Source organism: Liolophura sinensis, unplaced genomic scaffold, assembly GCF_032854445.1.
Source record: "Liolophura sinensis isolate JHLJ2023 unplaced genomic scaffold, CUHK_Ljap_v2 scaffold_14, whole genome shotgun sequence".
Taxonomy (NCBI): Eukaryota; Metazoa; Mollusca; class Polyplacophora; order Chitonida; family Chitonidae; genus Liolophura; species Liolophura sinensis.
Window position 1 is genome coordinate 1,035,097 of NW_027017953.1, and position 22,659 is coordinate 1,057,755.

Here is a 22,659-nt window from a genome sequence, read left to right on the forward strand (position 1 = left end):
TCTCTACACACACATCGTGTCATTGGTGAAGGGCAGGTAACTCAGTCACGGGCCACAGGACATGGTACAGCCAATCCTAATGGAGGTTCCTACACGCACATCATGTCATTGGTGAAGGGCAGGTAACTCTGTCACGGGGCACACGACAAGGTACAGCCAATCCTACTCGGGGTTCCTACACACACATCGTGTCATTGGTGAAGGGCAGGTAACTCTGTCATGGGGCACACAACAAGGTACAGCCAATCCTACTCGAGGTCCCTACACACACATCGTGTCATTGGTGAAGGGCAGGTAACTCAGTCACGGGCCACACGACAGGGTACAGCCAATCCTACTCGAGGTTCCTACACACACATCATGTCCTTGGTGAAGGGCTGGTAACTCAGTCACGGGGCACGGGACAGGGTACAGCCAATCCTAATGGAGGTCTCTACACACACATCATGTCATTGGTGAAGGGCTGGTAAATCAGTCACGGGCCACACGACAAGGTACAGCCAATCCTAATGGAGGTTCCCACACACACATCGTGTCATTGGTGAAGGGCAGATAACTCTGTCACGGGGCACAGGACAAGGTACAGCCAATCCTAATGGAGGTTCCTACACACACATCGTGTCATTGGTGAAGGGCAGGTAACTCAGTCACGGGGCACACGACAAGGTACAGCCAATCCTAATGGAGGTTCCTACACACACATCGTGTCATTGGTGAAGGGCAGGTAACTCAGTCACGGGGCACACGACAAGGTACAACCAATCCTACTGGGAGTTCCTACACACACATCGTGTCATTGGTGAATACTTAGGGTTGTTAGTCTGTACTCAAAAAAGATTGTCTGGCCTCCAAATCATGGGGGAAAAGAGAATCAAGCCAAGGATTTTCATTTATTGCAATATTAATTTCTTATGACGACAACAACAAATGATGAATTGGATTTCTTTTTACAAAATTCATGCTTTTGGAAAATCATGCACGTTCCTAAGAACTTATTATCTTGTGCAATTTGAATCAACTTTCCTTAAATCTACTACTAATAACATATCAATAAACACTCAGTATAAAAAAATTAAATAAATAGTATTGATCTATGAGAAAGGATGCAGGATGCACAATACAGCAGTAATGAGGGGTTCCCTCGTGTCAAACAACTCAGTGGGTAATGTACTTTTACCTCTCATCATCTTGTTCAAGAACTTATTTACTTGTCTGCCATAAAAGAGGTTGCTAGTATAAAAGGACCTGAAGTTCCACCTGATGAAATATACCACAGTACAATGAGATCTGCATTCCAAGTGATTTCAAACACTGCTGTATGGCTTTCTACTACACTATTAAAAACACTAATGATTCTTGCTTACCACATCAAAACTACAGCACCTGAGCACAGTTTCGCAGAACATTATAGGTTCAACAAATTGCTCAAACCAATAGTTTTCTTGTATCATGGAGCATTTCTGCTTCAGTAAAAACAAAACTTTGGTTCTTTAGTGAGACCAAGCCGTATGGTCAAAGACTCTGCCATCTAACCAGATCTACATCACACTAACCACATCACACTTTTGCATACCTGGTCTTATATAGATCGGCCATTAGCCAGACTATAAATAAATTACTACTGTTGCCCCAAAAATATGCACCGTCTATCATTGGCCAAATGTTAATGTGCGCTGAGCTTTGTTCACAGCATCGGCCATTTCCTTAGCCTGTTGTTTGTACTTTTCAGACAGTCTTTCATCTTTCTTCACCCCATCTCCCTTCTGGTACATCTGACTGACATTGGAACAAGCATACATGTTTCCCAACTCACACGCTTTCACAGAGTACTTGAAGGCTTTTGCCATATCTTTGGGTACGTCTTTCCTCCCGCTTATGTAGAGGCCGCTGGCCTGGTAGCAGCCAAACTGATAGTCATTATTACAGGCCTTTATGAAGTACTCTAGGGCCTTTCTGAAGTCTTTGTCCCCGACTTTCCCACCTCCATAGATCAGCCCTGCATTGTGACAGCCCGGCATGTACCCAAGTTCACACGCCTTCACGTGGTACTTGAGGGCATCATCCATTTTTTTCTCACAACCTGAAACCCACAAAAATGGCAACGACTCAGAGTGACCCCATTTGTCATTATGCTTTATCTGTGTGTAAAACTTCTGTTCAGTACATGCAGTGCTTTTGGAGAAACCACCCTTGACATGTACCTTAACACTGATTTTAACATACATTACACTAAGTTCTGAATATTTTACTTTGTAAATTTGTAATAACATTGCTTTCCCCTTTCTTAGATGCCGGCACCAACATTCAGCCTCATTTCATATAGGATTCCAGCACCACCACTCAGCCTCACTTCATACAGGATTAGGGCACCACCACTCAGCCTCACTTCATACAGGATTAGGGCACCACCACTCAGTCTCACTTCATACAGGATTAGGGCACCACCACTGAGTCTCACTTCATACAGGATTAGGGCACCACCACTCAGCCTCACTTCATACAGGATTCTGGCACCAACATTCAGCCTCACTTCACACAAGATGCCGGCACCAACACTCAGCCTCACTTCATACAGGATTCCAGCACCACCACTCAGTCTCACTTCATACAGGATTAGGGCACCACCACTCAGTCTCACTTCATACAGGATTAGGGCACCACCACTCCGTCTCACTTCATACAGGATTCTGGCACCAACATTCAGCCTCACTTCATACAGGATTCTGGCACCAACATTCAGCCTCACTTCATACAGGATGGCAGCACCAACATTCAGCCTCACTTCATACAGGATTCCAGCACCACCACTCAGCCTGACTTCATACAGAATGCTGGCACCAACATCTCGGCCTCACTTAATACAGGATGGCCGCACCAACACTCAGCCTCACTTCATACAGGATGGCGGCACCAACACTCAGTCTCACCTCATACAAGATGCCGACACCAACACTCAGTCTCACTTCATACAAGATGGCCGCACCAACACTCAGCCTCACTTCATACAGGATGCCGGCACCAACACTCAGTCTCACTTCATACAAAATGCCAGTACCAACACTTAGTCTCACTTCACACAAGATGCCGGCACCAACACTCAGCCTCACTTCATACAGGATGGCGGCACCAACACTCAGCCTCACTTCATACAAGATGCCGGCACCAACACTCAGTCTCACTTCATACAAGATGGCCGCACCAACACTCAGCCTCACTTCATACAGGATGCCGGCACCAACACTCAGTCTCACCTCATACAAAATGCCAGTACCAACACTTAGTCTCACTTCACACAAGATGCCGGCACCAACACTCAGCCTCACTTCATACAGGATGGCGGCACCAACACTCAGTCTCACTTCATACAGGATGCCGGCACCAACACTCAGTCTCACTTCACACAAGATGCCGGCACCAACACTCAGCCTCACTTCATACAGGATGACGGCACCAACACTCAGTCTCACTTTATACAAAATGCCAGCACCAACACTTAGTCTCACTTCACACAAGACGCCGGCACCAACACTCAGCCTCACTTCATACAGGATGGCGGCACCAATACTCAGTCTCACTTCATACAAGGTGGGGGCACCAACACTCAGCCTCACTTTATACAGGGAGCAAAAAAGAGGACTGTGCAGTTATTTACATTCACTTGCCACTCTGTACCAACTAATGGACACCTCCACCAGTTTGGATCCATTCATACATAGTATATGAAGTCAGACAAAACTTGTTTTACCTCTTCCTAAAACTCTGTAGTTTCCAAATTTGTAGCAGCTGTGTCCATAGTTATTATCATCACAGTTTGTCTGGAAAACCTTAGCAGCTTTTTCAAAGTCTTTCTGTATACTTTCAAGAAAATCTGCGAGTCGATGACATCCTGCAAAAGAGAAATACCTTAACATATTAGTGAATTATCTTTTTACTGGTGTCATTTTAATATAGAAGATTGTATTATAGAGTAGATAAGACAGAAGTTAGATAAGAGACACGTAGGACCAAGGCATCTTACATCAGCAACTGGGCCTGTTTACACAACTAAGCCTAACAAAGTTAGCCGACTTGCCACCTGATTTAGCCTGTTTCACAAAGAAAATATTTGGCTATTCAGTGAAGTGTTTTTGTTTTAGATGTTCCAAGTAGCCTGAAATCGTTAGTCACATTCAGAGGTGGATAAGGTGAAGCATTTAATATTTCATCTTTAAAAGTGTTATGTCTACAATTTTTGAAAATCTTACATCTTTTTAATGCTTATAAACCAGCAAAAGCCTACTTACAGTAGCTGGCTATCACCCTAAAGGGCTTAGCCGACTACTGATTCTTAGATGGCTACAAAAGTTTTGTGTAATAGGCCCCAGGGATTTCTTAGGAGTAGTCTCCACTTTATGGCTACTGAAAAGATGACTTCAAATTGCATGTAGAGCAAAATCTTTGCAGGTCCTGTTTTTTCCAAAAATGGTGTATCTTTCATGTGAAAATCAGTCCACATATTCAATTGTTTAGTTACATACAAAATCTCTGTGTAACACATTGGTAACATAAAAATGTCACACAAAAGGATTCACTGAAAACTCATAGGAGAATGTGAATAACAATTTACAGTGTCATATTTTCTAGACTGAACAAATAACAAGATTCCATAGACAAAACCATAACGATGGAAGTGACGAATGGAGGTGTGGACTGATAGCAAATAATACATATATCAAGCCATGTAAAACATTATTTTACATACGCCAGTCACTGTTTTCGCCAGAAAGTAAGGCTTGTCTTGTAGTTTCTACACACTACGTCTTTTGTGTGTAGGCCTAGAGTTATAAGATGTCATTAATGGGTGAAATATCAGATAGTATATGATATGAAAATATACAACACAGCTGGAAACATGTTAGTAGCACGAGCACTTACCATTAATCTGAGCCAAATTATGAATTAGTATTTATTTACAAAATATTATGACTTTCATTCAGATTAATAAAACATAAATGTGACAAAATGCTAAAATTTATGCCAATATGTCGTATGTTTTTCCATCATACGAAATGCTGATAGTTCCAGTTATTGTTATGTAAATGTTTTTATCAACATTTTTATTTAAACAGGGTGTTTACAGGGGAGTAGAATATTTCTACATCAGTGGACGTAGGCCTACATATGGGTATGATACAATTCTGGTCTAAACATGATGTCTGTTATGTGTCTTTTGGAGAAAGCAGATTGACATGGGTTCAGTATTCGTTGTTTCCTCATTATTTGTTATACCTTCAGCGCTCTTTTCGCTGTAACACTGAAAACGAAATTCTATGCCAATGTTTTTCAAGTATTCTTTCGCTTGCTTCTCATCTCTGAGGTCATAAGCGGGGACAGCCATCACAAGTTAAAAGAAATGAAATGAAGACAATCCGAGTTTGACCACACACGCGAGCCCCAGTCGCGCACCTGCGTATAAATCACACAAGACTTCGCCACCAGGGGGCGTCTTGGCGCCAAGAACGAGAAGTGACAACGAATGGCCACAGTCATCTGTTTGCTCGCCAGCTTTTGAGAAATATTGAAGATGTGTCAGACATTGTCAGTAGTGACAGAAGTGGTGGGTAGGTAAACTAGAGGGAGTGAGATCTGAAGAGGTTCACCCTGCCTCTTATGGTCGCCGTTCCGCCACATTGCCAAGGTAATGACCATGTACCAGTGTCTTCCTTGATGAAAATTTCTCAGTAACGCAGCATGAAATGTTGTTGATGATAAAAATTTGTTTACATCATAGCTTGTTTCCGGTGTAGGGGTACCATATAAAGTCCCTAGTTGGTTTGTAACTTCAGTAATTTATTTGTAGTGCTGGGTGTATGTTGATAATGAAAAATTACTACCTCTCAGCATGTTTACATGAAAATCTCGGAGAACTTCTGGGTGTAACAACTACTGTAGAGATGAGCATAAACTTACTGGTAATACCTTTAGGCCGGTGTGGTGATCTTCTAAGTGTCTAACCGTCCATCTTAAAAGACATTGGAATGAGCTATCCTTCAGTTTTTAATAGTGCATATAGCTTTGTTGTAAACACGTTACTCAGATTCAAGTGGCGCATCCACAGTTAGTTTTATTCAACCACACCAGAAGTTGGTGTGTGCTGCTGTTTTAGTGTGAATTTAAAGGCCCACTTTGTTCCTCAAAATGCATGCAGAATGGACCAGTTGGGTTTGTCATTTGCATGATTATACGTTGAGGCAGGTAAATATAAGAAATGTGGAAAACATACTGAAACATTTAATTAAAACTGAAGTAACTACCACAGAGATATGGTGCAAAACTATTTCTTCAGATAAAAGCATCCTCTTCACGCACTACTAGCACTGGTAATTGTATGTTGTATTCAAGTAATTACCATTAAGCGAAATCCCACCGAAAAAATTTTCTTTTCTGCTGTTGACAAACTCTTGTTTTCCATTCAAGATGCCATTCAAATCATATTTCATGCATATTTGCAGCTACATATAACCATGCATTTACAATGATTTAGCTTGAATAAAACTTGTTTGAGACCATGGATTTACAGGCATTTGCCTTTTTACTCCTGCATACATGTTTATACTGGCATAGACACAGAGGTGAAAATACTGCCAGAATAATGCAGGAGTTAGTGCAAAACTCTGCTTCACTGCCTATAAAGCTAGGCTCACTTGATGTTCATAATTCACAAATGCTGGGCAGACTTCTCTGCTGTAGGAGGTACTATAATCTCCTGTTGTTATCACTCATAGTTTTCAGAGTGTCACCCCGTCTTTCATCTCTTATGTTTATCATTGGCTTGCCCATGTCTCATCTGAAGGAGATGCCCAGATGCACACAGTAAAAAAAAAAAAACCCCGAATAATTCAAGTTAAAAAACACTCAGTCCAAGATGTTACATGTGTAAGGTATATCAACATTTTCTTTGGTCAAGGATAACCCCAAACTGGTGTCATAGTACACTGCATGTAAAAATATGTTGTGCCTTTGAACTATAAACAAATATTATCTGTCAAAACATACCAGTCCCAGTACTAATTTTGCAGTTACACTTGTCCCTTTTTGTCTAAATCTATGACTAACACCACCTTCAGTCTGGTATTTCCAAGGCCATGTGGTCTGAATCTATTGCTAGCATCCTTCAGTCTTGTATTTCCAAGGCCATGTGGTCTGAATGTATGGCTAACACCCTTCAGTCTGGTATTTCCAAGGCCATGTGGTCTGAATCTATGGCTAACTCCCTTCAGTCTGGTATTTCCAAGGCCACTTGGTGTGAATGTATGGCTAACATCCTCTTCAGTCTGGTATTTCCAAGACCATGTGGTCTGAATCTATTGCTAGCATCCTTCAGTCTGGTATTTCCAAGGCCATGTGGTCTGAATCTATGGCTAACACCCCCTTCAGTCTGGTATTTCCAAGGCCATGTGGTCTGAATCTATGGTTAGCATCCTTCAATCTGGTATTTCCAAGGCCATGTGGTCTGAATCTATGGCTAGCATTCTTCAGTCTGGTATTTCCAAGGCCATGTGATCTGATTGTATGGCTAACACCCTCTTCAGTCTGGTATTTCCAAGGCCATGTGGTCTGAATCTATGGCTAGCATCCTTCAATCTGGTATTTCCAAGGCCATGTGGTCTGAATCTATGGCTAACACCTTTCAGTCTGGTATTTCCAAGGCCATGTGGTCTGAATCTATGGCTAACACCCCCTTCAATCTGGTATTTCCAAGGCCACTTGGTCTGAATCTATGGCTAGCATCCTTCAGTCTGGTATTTCCAAGGCCATGTGATCTGAATGTATGGCTAACACCCTCTTCAGCCTGGTATTTCCAAGGTCACTTGGTCTGAATCTATGGCTAACACCCTCTTCAGTCTGGTATTTCCAGGGCCATGTGGTCTGAATCTATGGCGAACACCCTCTTCAGTCTGGTATTTGCAAAGCCCCTTGGTCTGAATCTATTGCTAGCATCCTTCAGTCTGGTATTTCCAAGGCCATGTGGTCTGAATCTATTGCTGGCACCCTTCAGTCTGATATTTCCAAGGCCATGTGGTCTGAATCTATTGCTACCACCCTCTTCAGTCTGATATTTCCAAGGCCATGCGGCCTGAATCTATGGCTAACTCCCTTCAGTCTGGTATTTCCAAGGCCGCTTGATCTGAATGTATGGTTAACACCCTTCAGTCTGGTATTTCCAAGGCCATTTGGTCTGAATGTATGGTTAACACCCTCTTCAGTCTGATATTTCCAAGGCCACTTGGTCTGAATCTATGACTAGCATCCTTCAGTCTGATATTTCCAGGGCCATTTGGTCTGAATCTATGGCTAGCATCCTTCAGTCTGGTATTTCCAAGGCCACTTGGTCTGAATCTATGGCTAACTCCCTTCAGTCTGGTATTTCCAGGCCACTTGGTCTGAATCTATGGCTAGCATCCTTCAGTCTTGTATTTCCAAGTCCATGCGGTCTGAATCTATGGCTAAGAACCCCTACAGTCTGATATTTCCAAGGCCACTTGGTCTGAATCTATGGCTAACAACCTCTTCAGTCTGGTATTTCCAAGGCCACTTGGTCTGAATATATGGCTAACACCCTCTTCAGTCTGATATTTCCAAGGCCACTTGGTCTGAATCTATGACTAGCATCCTTCAGTCTGGTATTCCCAAGGCCAAGTGGTCTGAATCTATGGCTAGCATCCTTCAGTCTTGTATTTCCAACGCCATGTGGTCTGAATCTATGGCTAAGAACCCCTACAGTCTGGTATTTCCAAGGCCACTTGGTCTGAATCTATGGCTAACAACCCCTACAGTCTGGTATTTCCAAGGCCATGTGGTCTGAATCTATGGCTAACAACCCTACAGTCTGGTATTTCCAAGGCCACTTGGTCTGAATCTATGGCTAGCATCCTTCAGTCTGGTATTTCCAAGGCCACTTGGTCTGAATCTATGGCTAGCATCCTTCAGTCTGGTATTTCCAAGGCCAAGTGGTCTGAATCTATGGCTAACAACCCCTACAGTCTGGTATTTCCAAGGCCAAGTGGTCTGAATCTATCGCTACCACCCTCTTCAGTCTGGTATTTCCAAGGCCATGTGGTCTGAATCTATGGCTAGCATTCTTCAGTCTGGTATTTCCAAGGCCACTTGGTCTGAATCTATGGCTAGCATCCTTCAGTCTGATATTTCCAAGGCCACTTGGTCTGAATCTATGGCTAACACCCTCTTCAGTCTGATATTTCCAAGGCCAAGTGGTCTGAATCTATGGCTAGCATCCTTCAGTCTGGTATTTCCAAGGTCACTTGGTCTGAATGTATGGCTAACAACCCCTACAGTCTGATATTTCCAAGGCCATGTGGTCTGAATCTATGGCTACCACCCTCTTCAGTCTGGTATTTCCAAGGCCACTTGGTCTGAATCTATGGCTAACACCCTCTTCAGTCTGGTATTTCCAAGGCCAAGTGGTCTGAATCTATGGCTAGCATCCTTCAGTCTGGTATTTTCAAGGCCACTTGGTCTGAATCTATGGCTAACACCCTCTTCAGTCTGATATTTCCAAGGCCAAGTGGTCTGAATCTATGGCTAGCATCCTTCAGTCTGGTATTTTCAAGGCCACTTGGTCTGAATCTATGGCTAGCATCCTTCAGTATGGTATTTCCAAGGCCACTTGGTCTGAATGTATGGCTAACACCCTCTTCAGTCTGGTATTTCCAAGGCCACTTGGTCTGAATCTATGGCTAGCATCCTTCAGTCTGATATTTCCAAGGCCACTTGGTCTGAATCTATGGCTAGCATCCTTCAGTCTGGTATTTCCAAGGCCATGTGGTCTGAATCTATGGCTAGCATCCTTCAGTCTTGTATTTCCAAGGCCACTTGGTCTGAATCTATGGCTAGCATCCTTCAGTCTGGTATTTCCAAGGCCATGTGGTCCAGAAAATGATGGGTAATGCTCATATTGATCTACTGTGGTATGGCTGCACTGCTTCCTTGAAATGTTTGACCAGGGCCTGTGTTTTTAACTGTATCAGATTTTTAAATGGCGACCTATATGGCTGGACAATATAATACCAAATCTAATCAATTGTGTATAGTTTAGGGACGGATGGCATGTCTTTGACACCTTAAAACAGATACAAAGTTCATTTTTTTATTTCCTCACGTCAATTATCGAGATTATGGTCTGAATTCAAATCTTGTTCAGTAACGAGGAGAGGCAGAGGGTCAAATCCATTTGCTTGTTATGATGTTTTTCCTGGCTGTGTCTGAATTCCCATGGTTGAAAGTTGTTGTTGTAGAATCACTTAACCATGCCTGTTGTCTGGCTCTAAGATTGTTTCTTCTTGTCATTTCAGATGATATATAAATGTCCTGTGTGTGGGAAAGAATTCCGAAGAAGAGTAATTTTAAATCTGCACAGAAGTTCTCACGCCAAATTTAAATATAAGTGTCAGATTTGTGGAAAGGTGAGTTTTAATCTATCTGCAACACATTTAGAAATAAATTTGATATTGTTGTGTAAAAAATCTACATTTAAAAGATCAGATTATTTTTTAAAATCTGATAAATTCTATGTTTTCCCCACCGTTTATTCGGGCTGAAGCTCTGCAGGGGAGGAAACTAGCCTGTATATTTATGGCATTCACTCTCCTAGCAGAGACTACAAATGTGGACAGAATGAACAACACTGACTGAGTAACTGTTGTTAGGTAGGTGTAGGTTGACTAAGTCAAAAGATGAGGTGGGTAACAATTTTTGGTCCACATAATGTTAACATTGAGGATTTTTGAAGTTTACTTCATGATATACCTGTAGGTGCTCAGGGCTCAATTTTGGTGTCTGACTGAAACAGATGAATGGAAACTTTGAATATTGATATTCTCTGTATATTGGCATCCTATATTTGGGTGTAGGTATGCAGCCATCCTCAGGAGTGCACAGAATGAAAGTTCAGGCTTATATACATATATGTGTGTGTGTTTTGCTTTACACAAAACTGATCTGTGGCCATAGCTCCGCCTGACTCAGCTGTGTAGACTACTAGACTAGCTAGATCACATTCATACACAGCTTTGACATTTTCACCTGTGTCAGGTGGGTATGTCATATACCTTGAAAAGAGTGGAAAGGTGTGTCAAGTACCTGGAAATGAGTGAGCTGTGAACCAAGTTTCCTCTCCTACAATCTGGTAGTCTTTCTAGTGAAATATTTATGAATAGGATGTAAAATGATTCAAAGAGAATAAATTCTATTACAGGTGTTGTGAATAAATCTTTTTGTTGAAATCTTTGCCCATATGTTTCAGGTGTTTTTACTGCGGTACCAAGTTCTACAGCACCAGAGGCTCCATGGAGCATTTAAGTTACGTCAGTGTAAGACGTACCCAGAAGTCTACAAACATCTGTCAGGACTGATGAAAAATTCACGTGCTGATTTCAGTGGCTGGCCATTTAAGTGTAAGAAATGCCCATCTAGTTTTCTCAAATCCCCTTATTTATCTGCTCATCTGTTCCGTGTACATGCCATTGTGACAAACAAAAAAACATCTGCATTGATAAACACAAACTTCAGAATGGTGGATCATGAAAAGAGTGCATGGAAAATTGGATACCAACAACTATTACCTGTAGGGAAGGAATGCCACAATGACCAGAATGCCTCTACTTTGGGTTTGTTATCCCATGTGCAGCAAGGGGGAATAAATGACAAATCCTCTGTGCGCAATCATGGACTAAGTGACAAATCCTCTGTGCAGCATCATGGACTAAGTGACAAATCCTCTGTGCAGCATCATGGACTAAGTGACAAATCCTCTGTACAGCATCATGGACTAAGTGACAAATCCTCCATGCAACATCATGGACTTAGTGACAAATCCTCTGTGCCACATCATGGACTAAGTGACAAATCCTCTGTGCAGCATCATGGACTAAGTGACAAATCCTCTGTGCCACATCATGGACTGAGTGACAAATCCTCTGTGCAGCATCATGGACTAACTGACAAATCCTCTGTGCAGCATCATGGACTAAGTGACAAATCCTCTGTGCAGCATCATGGACTAAGTGACAAATCCTCTGTGCAGCATCATGGACTAAGTGACAAATCCTCTGTACAGCATCATGGACTAAGTGACAAATCCTCCATGCAACATCATGGACTTAGTGACAAATCCTCTGTGCCACATCATGGACTGAGTGACAAATCCTCTGTGCCACATCATGGACTGAGTGACAAATCCTCTGTGCCACATCATGGACTGAGTGACAAATCCTCTGTGCCACATCATGGACTGAGTGACAAATCCTCTGTGCAGCATCATGGACTAAGTGACAAATCCTCTGTGCAACATCATGGAGTTAGTGACAAATCCTCTGTGCAGCATCATGGACTAAGTGACAAATCCTCTGAGCAACGATGTGGACTAACTCGCACAACAGGAACATCACAGAAAAGTCCACTCCCGAGAATATTGTTAGAGTCACCTAGAAAAAGTCCTGGACAGTTGGCGAAACAAAGATTGTTGAAAAAGTATCAGCGTTTCCATAACAGTTATCCTGTGGGCAGAAGGTTGTGTTTGGACAAAAACCCTTCTGCTTCTGGATCCGACCATCAAAAGTCCCCCAACAGATACGAAGAGCTTACAATGCCGAGACTCAGAGAGATAAAAGTTGTTTTAGAAGATGTGCGTTTTAATGGAAACAACGGAGTAAAAGTCTTAAATATTCACCAGAACCAGACAACTCTGCCACATAATTCTGAGCTCCGTGCGTCCTGTTATGGTGAAGAGGAGGACTTGATTCTGCAGTTATCAGACACTTCGGATGTGGAGGAGGACTCCATGCCTCATCTCCACAGAGTCTCCTCTGAAGAGAAGGCTTGTGACTCTGATGACTGGCAAAGTGATACAGAGGGTAGAAGTGATAAAGCAGCAGTGTCAGTTAAAACAGATGGTTTCAAGGAGAGAGAGGGGCTTTTTGAAGTGTTGCAACATGAGCACGTTAGATCAGGTAAAAAGAGAGTTGATTACGAAGTGAATGACAAAGAATCTTCATACAAAAAACACAGAACACAATCAGATAAAGTAGGACTTAATGGTCTTATACCACTGAAAAGTCGTAAACAATCTTCAACATGGGGCAAAGTGAATAGCATACATCATCGGACAGGCATCTTTTCTATGCCAGATTTGATCATGGTTAGTGAATGGAGTAGAGTTGATGACAATGAGAGTATACAGGACAAAAGCATGCCAAACCTTCAGGGATCTAAAAACTTCTCCACTTCTGTGTCAAAGGGAGAGGAGAGGACAATTCCAAAGTTAACATTGAAAAAGCTTCCGAAACCTTTTGTCTCGGATTCTTCACGAGTGATGCATAAGGACAGCAGTATATCACAACAGAGCGAGAATAATATCAATATGGACAGGAAGGTGACTCCGGCAGACTTTATTCATTCCGCTTGCTCTGAGACACCGTCCACTTTGTCAAATCTGAGGAGAATCCACCACTGTGATAGAAAATGTGCCCCTCCATGCTGCGAGCGCCCTGACAGCCCTCATCTGCCTGTCTCAGGAGCAGGTAGGCTGAATGAGCATGCGCCCTCCCGAACAAAGCGCCATCACAGAAGCGCGTCAAGTTTAATGACAGATCTCTCTGAGCTGAAGCATGATCGAGAAGATCAGGCAGAGGTTTACCCTGACAGCCTGTCGTCTGTGGAGGATTTATGGGAAGGTTCCATGCAAACTAGACCTTGTGCATCTTCATCATTTCTTCTAGAGCGCCGAATGAGTTGCCCTAACGCAGTGTCATCAGAGTATGTTTCAGTTAAGCGTCGAAGACACATGACCATCTCAGGAAAGGATGAAGATCCTCGGCAACCATGTGTTGCTAGGGAACGGAGACGCCGCCCAAAACCCTTGTCTCACAGATGTGCTTGCTGTATGGACCAAGGAAGCAGCAGAAAAAGGAAAAAGCGTAAATACAGAAGAAGAGAGAAGGCATTTGATTGGGAGATTCCAGAAGTGTTGTCCAGAGAACAGACAGATTTTATTCACAATGTTACACTCTTGATAAGTTTAAGACACAAGGTTTATCGCCTTTGTCAGGTTCTGTTTCCTAAACTGGCCTCTGTTTGGCAACTTGATCCCGACACAGAACAAATTGACATGTTGGTCATGGAAATAACGGATGTCACAAGGACAGTGTCATCTAAGTGGGAAATGGACACGCCAACTGGTGGCAGAATGTGCCAGGATAGTGGTGGAATCACATTGAAGTCAGATAACAGTGAAGAAACTGTGGACAAACCTGACATGACTTTGGGCAATGTCTGTGAGTTCAACTGTGATATTCAGGGAAACAATGGGACAGTGGTGGAGAAAACTCAGACTAGTTCTGATGAAACCTCAGTTAAGATATTTTCAAAAAGCAGATCAAATTCACCAGATATGAATAGGTCTTTTCCATCTTTGTGGAAGGAGGAAAACGATGTTTCAGACAGATGTAAACAGGCCAGTGAGTCAGATCAAATAAAGGGGTATGGAGGTTTTGAGGACACCCACCCAGATTTGACCGAGGATCTCAATAGTGAACCACTGATTCCAAATCTAAACTGCTGTGACATGATAAAAGGTGATACCAAAGAGTTGAGGTCTCCAGCTTGTGATGGTGACATAGAGGATGAGTTACCTTTGTTAGAATGCTATGCTAGCCAGTTGGACTCTGAGGGCCTAGCCCAAGATCCTGAGTCAACTGTAACAGACAGCACAGACAATCTTTGGGGAATCAGTGTCCTAGAAACCATTCAAGAGGAACCTTTGGCTGTGGGTGTATCTCGATTGAACCATGACTCTACCTGTGAGAGCCTCAGTACACACCCTTTTTCAGGGCCTGTGAGAGGACCTGAATATAGTCCCTGGGGAAGCACTGCTAATGAGAGCTGGGAGGGTGAGTTTATGAAGTATCTGAGAGGTCACTCTGTGGCACCCGTTGGCAACCCAGAAGGTTCAGCCAAGAGCAGTCTGGACAAGACTGATAATCCAGGCACATCTAAACAAACTCAGTCCCCATCAGAAGTCCTTGATTTTCGTATGTTGAACACCCATGTCACCCTTTGCAAGAACCCATATCTGTGTTTGACTCGACTTAGGAAAAAGGTTATTCTCTTGCTGAAACCTTTGTTGCCCAATCTTACCTTTGAGAATAACTTTGACAAGTTCAGTGATGATGTGGACATGCTTGTGGAACTTGTTATTCAGAGCAATGAAACTAAAGAGGCTAGAGCCACGCATTCCGGAGTTGACTAGTACACTGTGGAAACATTGAGTTGAGCATAACATGAGAAGTGAAAAATCTGGACAGCTCATGGTTTGGTGTCATACATGTAGCTTGTTAAGCCTGGGCAGCTCATGGTTTGGTGTCACACATGTAGCTTGTTGTTACATGGTTATCATCTCGCCCTCAGTCTACGCTGCATACTGTACGCTGTCGCATTAAACAGCATAGTGTGAAACAAAAGCTTGTTGAGTTAAAATTTGAAATGTTTATTTTGTCTGTTAATTATTTAGGTGTGTAACATTAAAAAGAACAGCAATACCAGTCAACTAAACAAAACTATACTTGTTTATATGAGAATAATTATTCGTTATATTAAAAGGCAGCAATGGTCATTTGATATGTAGATATATGTATTGTGTATGTCCTACCCAAACCAGTACATTTGTAAGTAACCATGTTTCAAATATTAATTTATTAAATGGGAATTATAATGCATCAAGCTTGTAATTTGTTTTAAGGCAAATTCATTTATGGCAAGATGGTAAATTTGTCTTCATCTTTTTTTATAAATACATATATGGTGTAAAGGTACCAAAGAGAAAATGAGTGATGCACAGGGGTACAGTATTTGTTTAAAACTAAGCAGACAAGTTAAAACTTTTCCAGGGCACTAAATTTTTGACTAGTAATCTGGGTGTTACTAAGTGGAGGCAATTACATTAGCTTTCCAGAAGCTATTACGAAGTTAAATGCTGTATGTTGTGGAAGAGATTGAAATTATTCAGAAGAAGTGTTTGAGTTCACCATGGATTGGAAAGGTGTTAAATGATTGCAGTAAGATGTTATAGTTATCGCTTCTGGATCAATGCTGTATCTCACCTTAAGTTTAGCATTTTAAAGTGACATTTTGCTTGATTCTAACATTCGTCAATATTATAGGGCAACTGAAAAGGTTTATGTAAAGTTTGATGACTTATCAGAAAAATATTAAGAAAAATTCAAGTGTTTTCATGAAAAGTATAATTTTGAGGCCTTTATTTGCTTCTTAAATTGCTATCTTACGTACCAAACTTTGGGTGTAATACAGTAGTTACTGTAAGTACCGGTAGTTACTGTAAATACGGGTTGGCAATATTGTCAGTGGAAAACAAAGCTTAATACCTTCAGAAATCCTAAACCTTTCCAGCTGTACATGGCAAAGTGTAATCTGTTTATCCAAGGATAAACCGGGCTTTACATGCAGTTTAAAGAGAAATCATTCTCTTTATGATCCATTGGAGAACTTGATCTACATTTTAAGGTCACTATAAAAGTAAATGAATTAAAACTGCACTCATTGCTGGATACCTGGTGTGGTGTCCTTCAGAAGTACAAAAAGTCAAATGGCCCAAAATTTGAACATGAGATTTCGATGGTTGTGAGATGTGAACCTGATTTACAGTTGCACAATGAAGGCTCAGCTAAAATCTGATGTTCACAAACTTTCAAGCTCCAGTTGTAAACAGCATCTACTTTGTTCTACACTCATAATATCAGTGGCCTATCTCCTCATTCTTTACTTGATCACCCACTGATTAATATAGATGCATTCTCTGTTAAAACAGCTTTGTGACCTAGTTATCAGAGAGCCAATCAGATAGCCGAAATTACTGGAAGACTTTGAAAATCTATTCACAAAGTGTTATTGGACGGTTTATGTCATGTGATCCAATTGAAAGCTGACTGACTCCATGTGCTGGAAAACTAAATGAATAATCAAGGATATTAATTAAGAAATTTCAACATCATCATATTGAACTGAAACGTTAGTGTTTCAGATGGCTGGTCAAGCAAATATGGTGAATTTGAAAGAAGATAGGCTTGTGTGTTCGCCAGCTGGCAGTGAAAAGTCATTGTGCTGGTCACTTGTGTTGTGTTGACTCAAAGTCAAGACAACAACAACAGCCGATCTTCCAGTTCATCCAAATGTTAGAAGACTACTATACTGTTGTTATATTCCCACCTGTCAGCAAGTGGATAAACTCAGTGCCCGTGGGTTTCCAGCAGTAAGTGTGATGGGAAGTTTAGTCAGGGACATAATCGCCGCAAATCTGGGGAAACATTCTTCATATGACAGCTGTTGTGTAGCTGCGTTTCGTTGGTTGAGGCAACTTGTAAAGATTCACGTCACTGGGAATTCCCGAAGTTGACCTATAACGGAGAATGGAACTACATCAGTGGGTGATGGAGTAAAAAATGACGAGACAGGCCACTGATATTCTGACTGTAACTTTGTTCATGTCATTTGATTAATTCGTCTCAAATATCAGTGAAATTACTCTACACAAATTCCCACACTCTTATTTAGATTTAGACTTTTTTATCCTTTGCATGTAGCCATGGCAACCTACGGCAAACTACATGGCAAAATACTCAAATTTGGACATTCCTTAAGCTGTGTTGTCTTTATCGTTTTATGATTTTAGTGATGAAATGCCACTATTTATAACCAGTTTTAACACCAATGAGGAAACAGAATATGTCGGCCCCATTACATGTACCTGAGCACAGCATCAAACATGTAAATAACTCTAAGTGATTGTAATTGCCCAGTGGCATTTCTTCATTCTAGACAGCGTTCACTTCTGTTTCCGCACATTTCATGATATATCAAGATATACAGATAAATATTGCCTTTATATCACGCTGTCGACAATGCTGGTCAGCTTGCACAGTATCAGGACGTATGTACTGATGTTAAAGGTAATCATTGAGGTTGTTTATAATTATTACAGTTTGTTATTCAGAGTTATGTATTTGTCTAGTAGACTCAGTTTATCTTAGTACAGTGGGACATGCTAAGGAGATGTGTAATGGTTGACATATTAATCTGTCCATATGAAGTATAAAGTATATGTACATAGCATGTACCTGTCTGTATATGTAAATAAGGGATTATGTGTGTATGTATATATATATATATATATATATATATATATATAGGTCTAGAAGTAAGATTTCTCTGATGTGGAGAAATGATAGAACGATGAAACAGTTTCGAACATCTTGTTCTTGTCAAGGAATGAAGTATAACAGTTGGACAGGCTCTATATATGAACATGTTTCCAGGGAGTAAATGGTCGCTGGGACAACAAATTGTCAAGTACGGACTTGCTAAAGCGTTGTGAACAGGTGTACACAGAGAGATCAAAAAGGGTAATAATACTAATCTTTATAAATTAGTGTGAAATCAAACAATGCAATACAGTTCATTATGTATATTAAACATAGCATTCTTAAATAATGAACAACATTTAGTTTGGTTTTCTAAAAACTAGTCCTCGTTTTCTTCAGGTTTGTCGTTTACTGTTAGCAATTGTAGATTTGGAAATGATATCTTTCATTTTAGCACTATTGTTCAATATTAAATAACGTATTCAGTATTATGGGGAATATATTATTATTGTTGTGATTGTAAGTAGATATAAAAAGGAGAATATTCTAATTGGCAGTTTTTGGTGAGATTTGCCTTAACCCGCTTAGGGGGTGAGATAAAGCTTTCGTTATCCCAACGTTTATTAATCCCTCTTGATTTCCCCTAAAGAGTAAGGCAGACTTTAATTCAATAAGTCGCTCAATCCGATTGGTTGGGTTGACGACAATACTACACATCCATCTAGCCAGTGAGTTTTCCTGGAAATGTGCCTGTATATAAAACCTGTCCAACTGTTATACTTCATTCCTCTATAAGAACAAGACATTTGCAGCAATTACAGTCGAAATACAAAGATGTAGAAAGTTGAAAAGGTTTATTTGTTCAGTATAGATTTATATATTCTACATATATATAGTTTGCTTTACATGAAATTGCTTTACATGAAATCATTAGTTTTGCGCTGTATGTTACACTACTTGCTGGCGAATAACTTGAGTCTTCAGTGGCTTTTCTGATGCAGATTGTTCAGTGTATTACATAGAGTTCAAAGCCCAGTTAGCATTCTGTAATTCTCAGCATTTCAGGGGAAATGTGGAGACGCTTGCTTTGGGCTGATAATGATTTTAAGCTGTAACTTAGGACAAGGTGCAATTTTAGGCTGCTGGTGGGAAAGAATTTCATTTACAAGAGGGGAGACAACCCTGTTAAGAAGTGTTCGGTGTAATGTCTGGGATTGGCATGATCAACAATCATTGTAATATGGTTTGGAGTAAAATGGTAGATGAAAGTTAAAAATTGTCAATTTCATGAAGTGTAATATTTAAATGGCAAGTCAGGACTAAACTTTCCAATGTACACGGCAATGTTTCTATGTGCACGTTTATTGTCCTCTACAAAACTACCTGCACGTGTCCTCTTGTTTCACAAATCGTATAAATAAAATTTCCTTGACTCTCCTGATTTATTAGTGTGCACGGCTGAAGGTTCTGCTTAGTTAGAATGATACCAAAATGACCAGCTCAGATGAATATGTCAGGTGCTCTAGGCCAGATCAGAGACCCATCTCTGTTAGCTCCCACAGATATCGGGCTAAGCACCAGAGGCTAGAAAACTGTTCTGTTGCACTCTCGAGGCAGAGTGATCATTGGATACACATTCACCTAAGTAACTGCAGCATTTGTGTAAATGGCAAAAAACTGACTTCTAGCTGCTGCCAATCTTTAAAAAAATCTCTGTAGTACGTATTTGTTAACCGGGCTCATTCTCCTATTCTTACTAGTATGCTGAGGGCTTATTTCATTTATATTTCCTTCTATTCTCAAATCGTACATTGTACTGCATTCCTGTCTTTCCCATGACAGTTGTCTCCCTTAATACTCTGTGATTGTAATGCCCAGTACAACATAAAACTCTAATATAAATATTATATAAATATTCATACTGTTTTGTCAGGAAATGATTATTATGTTGGAAGCAGCTGATATCACAGTCTATGAAGGACAGACCAGGTTCAGGTGTCATAAAGGTGTAATGCTTCACTGGATTGTTGATATAGAAGTATCAGGGCTTTTCAAGAGCTTCTTAGAGAAGAAAATGATTTGGTTAGATTTAAAAGCAAATGTCAAATGGAGTCATTTGTGGATTGTGGAAAATCTAGTTATAAAATGTGTCCAAGTATTTTTTTGTGTCCATTTTATACAGACTTTGGATTCCATACATTTATTCATATTGTGTCTAGAACTACGTGTTGACCATGTCTTGTATATAGAGGTAAAATGTTATAGCTTTACATGTGTACGTCTCACATGGATATACCTGTACAGTTCTGTCGCTGTCTGAATTCTGAGTTTATGATATCAATCCAAATGTTTCATATAGACTTATCCAATGTTTCAGATGTACAGTGGTTTGTCTCACCATCCAATAAATACTGTTTGTTAAACTCAAACTTAAACATTTTGTTACCTTTAGTTTGATGAAAGTTCAGACTCTTTTTGTCTCTTTTTTGTTTTGTTTGTCATAATGGTTTGGTTGTTTTGTCCCTTGGATGAACTTAAGTTTTTATAAGACTTCTGTGGAAAAGTGTTAAAAAGCAAAATAGTGTCCATTTTTGTACTGAAAGTGAATGGTTTTTGAAAGTGTTGGTGGACATCCGATACTAGGTCATTGAAATGCTTGAAGGGTCCTCTGTGGTCAAGGTGCTTAACGTGCCAGCATGGTGCAATGACCCAAGAACTTCTCATCAATGCGGTTGCTATGAGTTCAAGTCCAGCTCATGCTGGCTTCCTCTCTGGACTTATGTGGGAAAGTCTGTTAGACAGGTGTTCTTAGGTCTAAAGGTAAGATGACATTCACCTGGAAAAAGGTAAGATTAAGCACCAGAAAAAATGATCTAATGACATTTATTTGATAGACTTACGAACAAAACCCCTAACAACAGTAAATTGAACATCCGGCTGAATGATAAGCAAAACACGGAACACCTAATCTCAAACAGAAAGACGAACATCATGACAGACGATTAGGACTCTAACAGAAAGATAGGACAACACTAAGCAAACAGCCAGAAAAACAGCCAACAACACCCAGGCAGACAGAGCAAACACTCAGCTTGGTGGTAACTGATCACCAAAACAAAAAAGTAAACGTTAAAACGCCCAGCCCAGCAGTAAACAGAATATTCAAGCAATAAGAGGAACATTCAAACAGAAAGAGGAACACTGAAACAGTAAGCATAACACCCAAACAGCCAAACAGGAAGAGAAACACCCAAACAGTAAGCAGAACAGCCAAACAGGAAGAGGAACACCAAACAGTAAGCAGAACACCCAAACAGTAAGAGGAACACCCGAACAGTAAAAGGAACATCTAAACAGTAAGAGGAACACCCATACTATAAGCTGAACACCCAAACACCCAAACAGGTAGAGGAACAGCTAAAGAGTAAGCAGAAAATCCAAACAGGAAGAGGAACACCCAAACAGCAAGCAAAAAAGCAAATGTTGAAAACGCCCAGCCCTGCAGTAAACAGAATATTCAAGCGGTAAGAGGAACATTCAAACAGAAAGAGGAACACCCAAACAGTATGCGGAACACCCAAAAAGTAAGCAGAACACCCAAACAGAAAGAGGAACATTCAAACAGAAAGAGGAACACCCAAACAGTAAGCAGAACACCCAAACAGAAAGAGGAACACCCAAACAGTAAGCAGAACAGCCAACAGTACACCCTAACAGTAACAGGAAGACCCATACTGTAAGCAGAACACCCAAACAGCTAGCAGTACACCCAAACAGTAAGCGGAACGTCCAAACAGTAAGAGGAACGTCCAAACAGGAAGCAGAACACCCAAACAGGAAGCAGAACACTCAAAAAGGAAGAGAAACTCCTGGCTCACCAATAAGCAGATCACCCAAGCAGCTGGCAGAAAACCCATCATGTGGTAACCACAGAACATTTAAACTTCAAAACATAACACCCAAGCAGAAAGCCAGACATCAAAATATCAAAACATCAGGCCCATCGGTAACTGAAACATTTAAATAGACACAAGACCACCCAGCCCAGCAGCAAACAGAACACCAAACAGAAACAGGAACACATAGCCCAGCAGTGAATGGAACACCCAAACAGAAACAGGAACACCTGGCCCAGCAGCAAATGGAACATCCAAGCAGAAAATGGAAACCTGGCCCAGTGGTAAATGAAACATCCAAACCAAAACAGGAATATCTTACACCCAGCAGCGAATGGAACACCCAAACAAAAACAGGAACACCTAGCCCAGCAGCAAATGGAACATCCAAACAGAAAAAGGAAACCTGGCTCAGTGGTAAATGTAACATCCAAACCAAAACAGGAACATGACACCCAGCAGCAAATGGAACACCCAAAACAGAAAAAGGAAACCTGGCCAGCAGAAAAATGAAAAGAGAACACCCAGCCCAGTGAATAATGAAACACCCAGAC

At 41.0% G+C, this 22,659-nt stretch overlaps 2 protein-coding genes across 2 annotated transcripts; one reads left to right on the forward strand and one right to left on the reverse strand.

Moving 5' to 3' along the window:
• Nucleotides 1–804: 804 nt before the first annotated feature.
• On the reverse strand, nt 805–5,407 carry LOC135481261 (cytochrome c oxidase assembly factor 7 homolog). The gene is made up of 3 exons (XM_064761109.1): nt 5,269–5,407; nt 3,746–3,886; nt 805–2,080 (listed from the first exon to the last, which is right to left on the reverse strand). Exons 1-3 carry the CDS (start codon nt 5,375–5,377, stop codon nt 1,650–1,652), a joined length of 681 nt encoding a protein of 226 aa, XP_064617179.1. The 5' UTR covers nt 5,378–5,407; the 3' UTR covers nt 805–1,649.
• Nucleotides 5,408–5,551: 144 nt separating this feature from the next.
• On the forward strand, nt 5,552–18,078 carry LOC135481237 (uncharacterized). The gene is made up of 3 exons (XM_064761069.1): nt 5,552–5,677; nt 10,353–10,463; nt 11,303–18,078. Exons 2-3 carry the CDS (start codon nt 10,353–10,355, stop codon nt 15,302–15,304), a joined length of 4,113 nt encoding a protein of 1,370 aa, XP_064617139.1. The 5' UTR covers nt 5,552–5,677; the 3' UTR covers nt 15,305–18,078.
• Nucleotides 18,079–22,659: the final 4,581 nt, after the last annotated feature.